At 41.8% G+C, this 12,274-nt stretch overlaps 1 protein-coding gene across 1 annotated transcript in view; it reads left to right on the plus strand.

The window, feature by feature from the left end:
- DHTKD1 (dehydrogenase E1 and transketolase domain containing 1) overlaps positions 1 to 12,274 on the plus strand; it is a 1,484,612-nt gene that overhangs the window by 1,264,399 nt on the left and 207,939 nt on the right. Inside the window, exon 14 of the mRNA XM_078674167.1 lies at positions 7,583 to 7,665. Coding sequence (XP_078530293.1) covers positions 7,583 to 7,665 — 83 coding nt within the window. The remainder of the gene's footprint in view (positions 1 to 7,582; positions 7,666 to 12,274) is intronic.

Below are 12,274 nucleotides of genomic sequence, written 5' to 3' on the forward strand. Positions count from 1 at the left end.
TTCTGTATATTCCAACACCTCTTTGACTATATCTTGTATTTTTAAAACTGTCTACTCGATCTGTCTTTTTTTCATGACTAGGTGTTAGACTGGGTTGCGATAGTTATCAGTCCAACATATAGATTCCATATTTGTGAATATTAGACATGATATATCGTGGCTAGTAATGATTCTCCTTCTATCTCGAGATGTTCCTTTAGTTACACAGATATATAGGCACCATCTATGATCGGATGAGGTTTGCCATTGTCGACTTTGGGCCTCATGGTTGCTCTGTGGCTCACGTATGACAACATTGACAAAGCAGTATTTCAAATCGTACTTTTGCACACGTCTCTGTGTTAATTGGCTCTATGTCGGTCCTTCATTGGACTATCAAAATATTTTTCTACATGAACTACAGAGAAACTCTCTGACCGGCTATCTGCAAAACATGTATATTGCTTCGAAACGACAATTTACTGTCAAATACAGCAGATAAAATTTTTGCCGCTTCCAGACCGCTCTCCGCTATTGGCCATATTTTTGTCCAATCAGCGGTGTACACTCTACTGATAGTTTCTTCCGGGTTGTTTGGCGATATGTTCTCTGCACTCGCCAGTCTTGCAACATCACGACATTATACTGAGGGCGATGTTGTTATTCAAACTACACGGCCGATACCTGGTGTTACACATACATTATTTATAGTAACGAGGGCTCTCTTTCGATACAGTGAAAAAAGCCCGCGGTCACCGACGCCTGCTATTGGCTGTATCTCGGTCCAGTGGGCGGTGTTTGGTGGCTGTGACGAGTTGCGGGCCTCACTCTGGTCCACGGTGATATTTGTATTGCCCTCACCGGTCCGCACCGGCACGTGACGATTTTGAAGGCCATGATTGGCTTACACACCGTGCAAAAGGACTTCGCCTCATCCAGTCGGTACCTCCCCCCTTGGCTTAGGACGAGGCCAGAGGTACCGACGGAGAGGTGAGTAGTGGCAGGACGACGGGCGCTGCGTTATATGCAGCGATTTTTTCACCATTCCGCTTACATAGAGTGAATTTCAGTGCTTTTAAAAGGGGTACCTGTGCTGTGGAATGGTTTCGCTAGATTAGCATGCTTCTATCTAGTGCTACTTTTTTATATACCGATATTGCTGCTTGTCAGCCTATCTTAGTACGATGGGGTGTTTTCTGTTAAATTGTTTCAACATCATCAAACACTGTCGCCGTCATCTGTGGGCTACGGTGGATACCGCTGTCTGTACTTTTTTAGAACTGAATACCAAGGTTCAATTATAGTTTGTAAATATAGTGAAATGATGGGTTTGGTATCACTCTGTGAGAGAACCAATACTACCATTTAACTATTATTATTATTTTTTCACTAATTTAGAGCGGGCCTCCAATTCCTGAGCAGTGGCCAGGAGAGGTGAGGTTTGCTCCCAAGAATCATTGGGTGAGTGATGTAAAGTTTATTATAAACATGATTACTATCTCTAGGAAGGTTGACTTATGAGCAACTATTTAAAATTAGGCTAGAAATATGTGTTCTATGTGTCTGTTATATGTATGTTTCTTCGTTTTGAACTTTTTCAGGAAAGAATCCATTAGAAATTCGAACCGGACTGAGAGACGCAGGAGACATTCCGCGCACTACAATATATCCGGTATCATCTGTATTGGTGTAAATACTTTGTTTGCTTTGCACATCTCTTTTTTGCAGTAGTGTATTATTAGGTCCTGATGAAAGCCATAAGGGAATGTCCCTGTGAATTGGCAGAAACATGTTGACCATTATACCACCTTTCTTGACAGTTATTTTGTCAAACTGTCATACACTCTTTTTTTAACATTGACACCATGATTGTTCCCTAATTAAAATTATTCCCTGTTGTCATGGTAGCCAATTTTAAGTTATACACTTGTTTTTTGTCTACACATTTTTCTCACTGCAATTAATATCTCACACCATTTCACCCATTTTCTGGTAGTTTTTAGTTAGATCCATCGCTGGTGGTCTCGGAGAAGTGGAGAATAACACACTATTCCAACAGGTGTGTCTCCCTATCTTGACGAGTATCCATAAAAATCCCAGATGATGATGCTCCGCCATATGGGTGGGCTGATGGGATTCATTTCCCGCACTCAGTGACATTTACATTATTTCAGACACATAGCCTTTTTATTCTACCTTGGTTTATAACATAGACCGCTGACAGTCATTTATGTTGGTTTCTACATGGTATTTGGGGGTGTAGATTGTCCGTTGGGTCTTTAAATATTGACTCCCCTTAGACCCTTTTCCACTTATTTGTTATATACTTGAAATATGAGGACCAGTGGGGACCTATATGAGTTTATAATCCCAGAATTGTCTGTAGTGTCTCCCTCTTTCCTTTTCTAAGTTTTACTTAGGCTATGTATCAACGTAGGAAATTTTGTACCGCTGACTGATATACTTTGTTTTGATTTTGTCTTTTTTTTCTGTACGATCGTGGATTAATAATAAAATAATTTTTAAAAAAAATACAATTAAGGGACTTATTACTCCCCTTCCAAATGAGCAAAATATTGTACCATTTCTATAAATGTATATTTTGATAATATGGATTCCAGGAGGTCAATATCTGATTGCTTTCAAAGTTGTCAATTTATAGGATTGCAAAACTGGGGTCAGACCATGCCTCCCTGTTATCTGCTTTCTTTTGTAAAGAGAAAGATTGTTGAAATGAAAAATAGTTTTGTGTGAGTGCCATTTCCGAACGTTCTGTAAGAAATTATGTGGGTATTATGTCTGCATCTCAGAGTGCAACATAGGCTTGGCACAGGCTGACTTCAGCAAGGGGTCAAACATTGGTGACTGAATCAGACCTGGCCCTGGGACCAGCATGAATGGCACTGGTGTGGACCTTGGAGCCAGAGTGATAGTGTAGACCGGCACTGGGAAGGGCCCGGTGTTAGTCTGACTGGAGGTCCTGGGCTTAGTGGGGCCCAATGGTCGTCTTAAATGCCTCTATTTGTTGTGTTGTGGAGGAAAGCCCGGAGACTTTTTGGTGCACACGGGCAAACTTTGGGACTGGATTGGTGTCAGATGCCGCTGGGCTGTTCCTATTGGGGCAGGGTCAAAACTAGTTTGTATATGGCTTGTTCTAAACTTGGTTGATATGTTGGTCAACATAATTATGGGTTGTAATGCAATTCAGAGCAATGGAAGTGGTTAGACTGATTGCAAGCATTCCTCTCATTACATTTTGTGTGTTTAAGGTAACCTTAATGTGCCTGGTTCATATTTCCCTAGCCAGTCTCTATCTGTATGTTTACTGTTAACAGGTCAATTTTTCGTAATGCTTTTTACAATATTTAAGGTTTTCCAGTGTACTACTTGACCTGCAAGATCTAATAAAGAGGCTTACGATAGACAACTATTATTACTGATTATTGCTTTAGCAAATGAAAATAGAAGCTTTTACTAATATCATAGATGTGATCTCTGGCAAACTACACCTAAAATATTGATTACTTACCTTATTAATATGATATGTGTGTCATCATGGGGTGTGGTGCAACAAATAAATGACAAAGCAAGGTTCATACTACGTTTGCAGTTGAGTTTGCTTTTGTGTGTGTTAGTCTTCATTGATTTTTTAATGTTAGGTCGTCTAATTCACATAATGAACATTTTGACTATTTGCCGGAAAGTAGTATCCGCTTTCATGGTTACCGCCACTTTTTGCTGGTGCCAGTATGTTTTTTTACTAGTATGGCTGGGACCCTGCTAATCAGGACCCTAGTCACTCTGCTTCCTCCTAAATTGACCATGGTAAGTACTTCTGTACATCCACAATTGGCCACTGGTGTACCCTTGTAAGTCCCTAGTATATGGTACTAAGGTACCCAGAGCATAGGTACACTAGAGGTTTCCCATGGGCTGCAGCATTTATTGTGCCACCCATGAGAGACCACTTAAACTGTAACTATAAGCATGTCATTGCAGCCTGTGTGATTAGTTAAAACCTAAAAGGCACACCATGGCAGGCCTTTCAGTCCTGAAGGCAGGGTGCTTGGTTATAAGTGTGAGGGTGACCCAGCATGAGCAGGACACCTCTACAAACCCCAGAGTCGATGCTCCAGGCCTTGTAAGTGCGGCCAGCCATTTTGATACAGATAGTGGTCATCCGTTATTAAGCAATGGCTAACTATCTAGTGGCTGTGCCGATCCTGGGTTATGTTTGGCATCAAACATGTTGGAATCATATTCCAACACCGTTACCAGTATTGGAGGTATGATTCCATGCTCTGGGTGGCTCCTTCGGTAAGCCCCCAGCATTCCCGGCAACAGCCTTTCAGGGCCTGCCAGCAAGCTAGACCTGCTGCTGACCCCAGACATGATTCTGCCCTGCTGCTGCTGAGCTAAGCTCAAGTAGGGGAAGTTATCACAATAGGTTTCCTGTTACGGGGAGGTGTGACCACCTCCCAGGCAGGACTTAGTGTATTGGGTTGGTGCAGGGGTGCTTGCCAGAGCCACCAAACTGCGTTGAAGGGCCCATTTGGTGTCCGCCTTACATACTCCAGTTTGAGCCAGTTCAGGGAGCTCTGGGCTCCCACTTTGGCGCAAAACTGTACAAAGGACATTGGAGTGTCCTCCCCCCTGTCCAGCCCCTCCTCTGGGTGGGACCCCTCAGTCGTCCTAACCCCTTTCTTAGGGTATAAAAGGGCTTACTTGTGAGTGAGTCTTCAGATTCAATGTGGGACAAGACTCAAGACTGGTACCACGTCACTCTACGACCGTCTGGACACTTGCACTTCGCTGGACTTTGCCTGGAACTGAGACTGCATCAAGGAAGACTCCTGCTACTCCTGGTCTCGCTGTTCTGAAAGTCTTCCTCGTCTGTGTCTATACTTCTTCCAGGATCTTCAGCAGACCTGGGGGCATCAAGGACACCCAAAGTAATCTCCCTTGGAGTGAAGGAGCCACTCCCCTGCTTCTGCAGGCACCACAACAAAGTTGACCGGTCTGCTGCTCCTGACGTTCCACAGACTTTGAAAGGCTCAGCAACACGGGTGGTGGTTCAGCAAATCCCTTGAGGCCTGACCTGTCCTTTATGCAATTGTGAGGCCAGTATCCCTCGTCTGAACCCCTGGGACGAACCCCTGTGCACCGCGTTGTCTTGACGTTGCGAAGGCTAGTTAGCTCTGCAGCCCAGTGATCTTCGGGCTTCAAGAAGCTCCAGCCTCCAGCATCTCTTCCTGCTAAGTACAGCGTCCTGACCGCATCCTCTTCACCGTGGGCCTTCATCTTTGGTGAGCTGCTCAAAGTCCTCTTATGACTTCAGCGTCTTCGGCCTGTGGGTCCTCATGAGGGTCTCCTTTTGCTCAAGTGGGCTCCCCTGCTTGCTCAGTGCCTCCTCTGACTCTCCTGCTTGATCTTACTGGTCCCAACGTTACACCTTCTTCACCTTCCACGCCTGCTTGCAGCTGCCAAAGCTTGTTGGTGCTCCTGTCAGTCACCACCCCCTGGTTCTCGACTTCCGACGTAGGACAGCTTGTGCAGGCTCCTGGTCTCCCTCAGCGTCGCCTGGTCCCTACTGCTGCAGCGACAAGATCACCGTCAACTCTTCTGAACCATTTGACATTGGTGGGCATTGCTTTTCCGTGCCTCCTTTTCAGCTCTGAGTGTCATAGACTTTACCTTTCTGCTTGCAGGTTTTTCACTTGAAGAATCAACCCTTGGATTCCACTGGACACCTGCACAGTCTTCTCCAGTGGCATCTTTTCTGACATCCTCCATTGTGGTCTACTGCAGTTTCCGATGTTACTTCGAACCTAGGCATCCTGGTGTAGGTGTCCTGAGTTCTGGGGTATCCACGGGTGTGGTGACTCTCCAACCTTCTGTCTTCCACAGAGTTTATTCAGGGTCCACGGGGAAGCGTCCTTCATCTGCAAAACTGCAATGCAGCTTTCCAGTTGACTTCTGTTGGGCACGCGGCTGTGTTTCTACTCCGCACACAGCCTCTGTGTGTTCCTGGGTACCTATCTTGGGTATTCCTTGTGACCCCAGCTCCTCTGAGTCTCCTTGTCCAAGAATAACTTTGGTCGCAGTTCGCATTCCACTTTTTTAGCATATGGTTTGGTCTCCCCCTGGAGAACAATGTATTGTGTGCTTACTTACCTGTTGCAATTTAAGTATTATTGTCAATTTGTGTTTATATATCCAGGTAGCAGATATACCAATGTGTTAGTGAGTGTTGTGTAATAGCCATATTTTATATATACACTGTGAGGTACTTTTTCGTTTAATCTACACTGCATGATTAGATCTGATAAAACAAGCTGCTTAACACTCCTTCAAGATTAGCCTGCAGGCTGCGCTCCACATCTACCCTTCTGAGAGCTTTCTATGGTTATCAAAGACCACTAAAATCACCATAAAGATTGCCTGGATTAGTGCACGGTGTGTCACTTAAATAAGTGTGCACCATGTACTAAGCCTACCTCCTTGACCAGTGCCATCATCATTCTCCTTATGCAAAAAGTTTTTTATTTTGCTTGTAATTTAGTTATGAAGTATTCGTTCACAAAGATATGTAGTTGTATCTGCTTTACAGTCTGATTTTGCTGTGTGTTGAAAAATAATATAGTTTGTGGGAGCATTCAAACGTAACCTCTAACTATCCAAGAATAAACATGTTTTAGTTAACAGAGGCTTTGCTTTTGACTTATCAAACAAGTTCACCTACTTGCTGTCTTCATGCCGATTGTCATGTGTATCCTTGATGGCAGAACTACCACTCAAACAATAGTGACATGTTGTCATTTAAAGAGTTATATAAAGTCCTAATATGTGGGCCTTAATATTGTGCTAAATGTAATAACAAATAGTCAAAATAGTGTGAGGACTGTTGCTGTAGGTTAATTTAAGTGTGAAATCCATTTTGCAATACATTTTTCATTCTGTAATATAGCCCAGTGTGTTAGGTACCCTCTGCAGGGGTCTCTATGCATTTGCAGTAGAGAGGTTGGAATCCAAGGAGTATTAGCTTAGGCCTTCATCTTTCAGAGTTCATTAAATTGAGTATCATTTTGTTGTTAGTAAACAGTATTAACTGTAGTTATAGCACTTTGACGAAGGCGAGATTGTATTTTGGCAATACATAAAATAATCCATGATTATTATTAAGTTTATTTTAACTTCCATTAAACTAAATGCAGGACAACATCAGTGTTATACCAGCAATAATCGCTTGGAATATCCTATAAAGAAAAAACAACAAGTCGAAGATATGTCAGTTGCGAAACGTTGCTCTGTAATGCAGTTGAGTTCAAATTAGAGCGTTTGCTCCTTTGAATTATTTAGAAGTTTCTTTCATATTGCAGATGTTAATATTAACATGTCGTCTGACTTTAAACTGAATCTGTTTATTTTGCCGGATATTAACTATGTTATCTTTCTCGGATGGATTTTTAAATGGCCCTAGCAATATTTAAGGCAAAGACCAATCATATTAATAATAAAGTCCATGATATGTCAAAGTGATTGTTCAGTGGACTATAAAATAAATATAATTCTGTGCTTTCATTTTTTCTGTTTTATCCCACAGGCTGCAGTGTCAAGTTTTCAGGAAATGGCACCAGGAACATCATTCAAACCTGTAATAGGCGATTCATCTGTGGATCCCAAAAAGTAAATTTGATAACGGAATATTTAGTTTTTTTTGGTTCAAGCATTTGTATGCAAGAGTGCAAAAGTAACCAACTGGTGTCAAAATCCAAAATAGACGTACCTTTTGCAAACCACTGTTTGATTTCAGTTCCATACAAACTGCCCATTCCCATTCACCTCTGGTCAGTCTTCAGCACTGAGCTGTATTTCAGCCATTTGCTACAACGGTTAGCTTCTCTATAATTATTTGACTGACCTGCTGTGATTTATATTGATTGCCACTTTCCAGCTGACTGTAATTGGTCTGACTGCATTTGATTGAACATAACAGCCAATTTACACTAAACTGCATCACACTTTCTAGTTATTCTAGACTTGAACACCTCAATACCATGGATATGTTGATATTGTATTGGGAGAATAATAGTGCCTGCTCTGTATTCTGAAAGATGTGCCTATGATGAGTCATACATTATATGTTTCAATGTACGACTGGTGATGTTACACTGCCAGCAGATGGGATAACCTAGTTTAGCAACTGCACTTAATGACTATTAAGCCAATTCTAAAAAAAGAAAATCACCCCAGTACTTCCCCATCATGTTTCCTCATTTGTCACCCATGTTATCTGACATCCCAAACCTAGTATTTTCAACAAATATGTATCCCTGTGACCTCTCTAGACATTGTGGACTTACCAAACACCCATTCTTATGGCTTTACACTCTTGAATATTTCACTCTAAAAGATCACAAACTAACTTAATTGTAGCTAATAAAAATAAATCCCATCAAAGCTGGTGATGGGTGCCCTGCAGTTTCACAATTTAACCTTCTCTTGTCTCCATATGTGTTCCCGTGTGCAGGTGGTGTCCTCTCAGCCGTGGCTCTGGGTTTGTTCTAAAGCAGAATTATTACAAATCCACCAAAAAGGGGAACAGTGTCCAGCTAACAAACTAGCAGTGTATCCATAGTGGGTTTTTAATGTTAGATTGTTTTATTATAATTTCTTTAATGCCTTCGCCATGTAGTCATATGGTTGGGTGCAGGGAGGTCAAAATGTAAGGCCGGAGGGGGCGTGGCTTGCGCGCCGCTCTGAGATGGCGGTCGGCGCTTGAGCTCCGGGAGGACAGTGGTTGCCGGGACGTCTGTGGGATCCCTATCAGCAACGCGTTCATTCCTGAACAACGCAACTTTCATCGGAATGCACCAGGATCGCGAAGAGATGCGCTGCTGTCACGGCGAATGGCAGGAACCTTCCTTTCCGCTACTTTGAAGCTCCGCTCACTGGTTTTACGTGCGGCCGCCATTTTGTCTCCTGTGTGGCGTCGCTCATGTTTGTTACCTCAGGTGCAGGACACATTCTGGGAGCTGTTGTTTCTACTGAAGTGAGGTGACATTTCCTAATATATTCAATACTCATTATTCTCACCTTCAGCTTTGCGTTTTTATTGCTGGCAGTTATCTTTCATGATTTTTTCTGCTTGGTGTGCCTCATATATTCATCAGTGGTCCTCCTGATGTTTTGCTTTAGATTTTTTGCCTCCTTTGGATTAATGTTCTGGTCAACCTGATTGCGAGGTTACTGGATGTCTGAAATTCTGTATTTTTGAGTCCTTGAGGATTCTTTTTTGTGGTATTTTTTCTCGTCATTCGAGCTTAAATCGCCATTTTATGCTCTACTGCTACGGCCATTGATCAACGTTTGCTGCTCCCACATTTACTGCTCACAAGTAGCCCTTGAGACTTGTCTTTTTTCTTACTTTTATTACAAATGTTGAATTCTCTCTGTGCGCATCGTTCTTCAGATACAGTGTTGGTGTTTTCAACGTGGGCTGTGGTTATGGCGGACAACATGGGCGCTCCTTCTACTACCAAGGACTCTAAAGGGGCTATTAAGAGGTCCAAACAGCACTCTCCTATTCCGGAATCTTCCCAGAAGGATTCTAATGCCACATTAGATACTATTTTGTCGCGTTTCAATGCGGTTCACGATATCGCACAATCTACTAAAACTAATACTGACCTTTTACAAGTTGAGGTGGCGGCTATCAGGAATGACTTTAAGGTATTATCTGTTAGGGTCACTGCTGCGGAATCTCACATTAGTGGTGTGGAAGATACTGCGCACCAACACTCACGGTCTCTTCAACAAATGGATCGTTCAATGGCTGCTTTGAGGAGAGACCTTACGGAGCAGGAGGATCGTAGCAGGAGAAGTAACCTACGAATTTTTGGTATTCCTGAAGACGCAGAGAAGTCAGCCTCTTCAATGATTGACTTTATCTACCAATGGCTTCCTTCTACCTTACAAATTTCATTCCTGAGAGACTTTGAGATTGAGAGGGCTCATCGTGTCCCCTCCTTCAGGTCTAAATCTTCTACAAGCCCAAGAGCGGTAATCTTCAAACCATTGCGTCACCAACATTCAGAGCAGATTTTGGCTCATATGAGGAAGGTCAAATCAGTGACTTGGGAGGACCATCGCATTTCTATTTCGCAAGACTTTGCGAGAGATACTGTGATTCGTAGAAAGGGTTTCCTCAACCTGCGGAAGCGTCTGTTGGACATGAACATCCCTTGTTCTTTTGCTGGTCCTTCCAAATTTCGTATCACATTCTAGGGCCGCTATAGAATTTTTGATGAACCTGCAGATCTTTCCTCTTTTCTTGATAATCAATCTGAATCACAGATGGATTCGTCACCTGCTCCAGTTCCTTCTGGATCTTGATTCTTTTTGTGTTTTTTCTGTGATTTTACATTTTTCCGTCTGACATGTGTCACTGTTTAGTGTTACATGTTGACTATGGCTCCCCCCGTAGCTTTCTATAGTTGTTCAGTAGTTTGTGTTTTCTTTTTGTATTTCCTGTCCGTTTGGTTTTCCTCTCTGCGTTCTATTGCTGCATTGGTCTTTGTCGCTCTTTCTGATTTTTTCTCTGATGATGCTCTCATTCCCTGGTTGTTCTGTTTGCGTTCCGTTCATCTAGCCTTTGTCATTGGTCCTTTGTTTACTTGTGTAATTAGTCTTTTTACTCTCTCTTTCTATCTTTCTTTTTCCTTCACACTGAGAGTGTTTATTCTACCTCCTTATACCTTTTAGATGATATATGTCTTTTTTTATATCATAATTGTTTCTGCTTCGTTCGGTTTTCATGTTTCCTGTACCGCAACAGGTTTTATCTATGCTCGGCTCATGTGTTTTGGTCGTTTTATTCCTATTAGTCAGCATGTTCTGTTACATTGTCTTTTGTTCGTTCTAATTTGCGTTGTTTTGTTAGTTTCGCTGCAATGCTTCTATTCTTTCCGATACCTTATATTTCATTCTTCTATGACCTCACTGTGCGCTTTCTCCACGTTTTACTCTTTATTTCCGATGGCCTCCTATTTATTACTACTTTTGTTTCATATTGATTCATGTTGCTTCTTTATTACAATATTTTTTATTGAATTCATTCTGCATATTGCTATGTTCCTTATCTTGCTAATTGTTTATGCCATATATATAAAGTTAAGTATTTATCTTCCCTTATCATGCTTTGCGTTGTTCGGATGCTGTTCTTTTTTATCTATGATGTTTCTCTTATAATATTTCTAAGACATTAAGTCTGCATATATCGTATGTATGCTACATATATAAGATGTTTGTTTAATCCTTAGGGATACTTTGCTTGTTTACTTTGTTAATTGCATTTTTTTAGCACTACTGCTTGCTCATAATTCTTCATTAGGTCTTTATCTTATTGTATGGTGCACCCTTATGCTCCTGGTTGTGTTTTGAGTTAGAGGCTTCTTACAGTTTTTCTTTTCTTCTATCCCATTCTGAGTTCTTGCATCGCTCTGTCTACCTTATCTCTTTTTGGCCTATTTCTTTCTTTTCTGTCTGGTTTAGTTTTGCTACTTTTACTATTGTATGCGTCCCGGCATCCCTCTTGCTTCCCGCATCCATGTCTCCTCAGGTATGAGTTTGGTCCTTTATAGACCTCCCCTGGTGGGTCTTTTTCTTTTATTCTCTCTATTTTTTTCTGGTGCCTCTATTCCTCCTTCTCTTTTCCTTTTCTCTCCCTTACCTTTCTTTCTCTTTCTCTTCTTGGATCATCAAATAGTTCTTTCACTTTTCTCCTTTCTCCCTTCTTATTTCTCTTCACGAATTTCTTGTTGGGGCTCTCCTTTTGTGTTGTTTGTAATACGACGTTGGTGGTCTTCTGTTGACGCTGTTTTCTCTTTTCTGTTATCTACGTATTATGATTTATCTTTTCTGGTAGGAGTATGCCGGGCTTGAATGTGTTGTCCCTTAATGTTAAAGGATTGAATCATCCGGTGAAACGATCAAAAATTCTGGATTACTGTAAATCCTTATCTTCAGATTTGATACTTTTACAAGAAACAAAAGTTTCCTCCAAAGAGGCCTTGTTTTTAAAGAAGGATTGGGTTCTTGACGTTGTTTGTTCGGAGGCCTCCGGCAAAAAGAATGGTGTGATAACGTTAATTTCTAAGAATTCCAGTTTATCTGTGATCTCTACTGAACATGATTCGGAGGGCAGATGGTTACTATCCAAGTTCAAGTTCTCTGATGGTACGGACGATCTTTATGTTATGAATATCTATGCTCCAAACATTGATGACCCCTCATT

Source organism: Lissotriton helveticus, chromosome 1_1, assembly GCF_964261635.1.
Source record: "Lissotriton helveticus chromosome 1_1, aLisHel1.1, whole genome shotgun sequence".
In the NCBI taxonomy this organism is placed as follows: domain Eukaryota; kingdom Metazoa; phylum Chordata; class Amphibia; order Caudata; family Salamandridae; genus Lissotriton; species Lissotriton helveticus.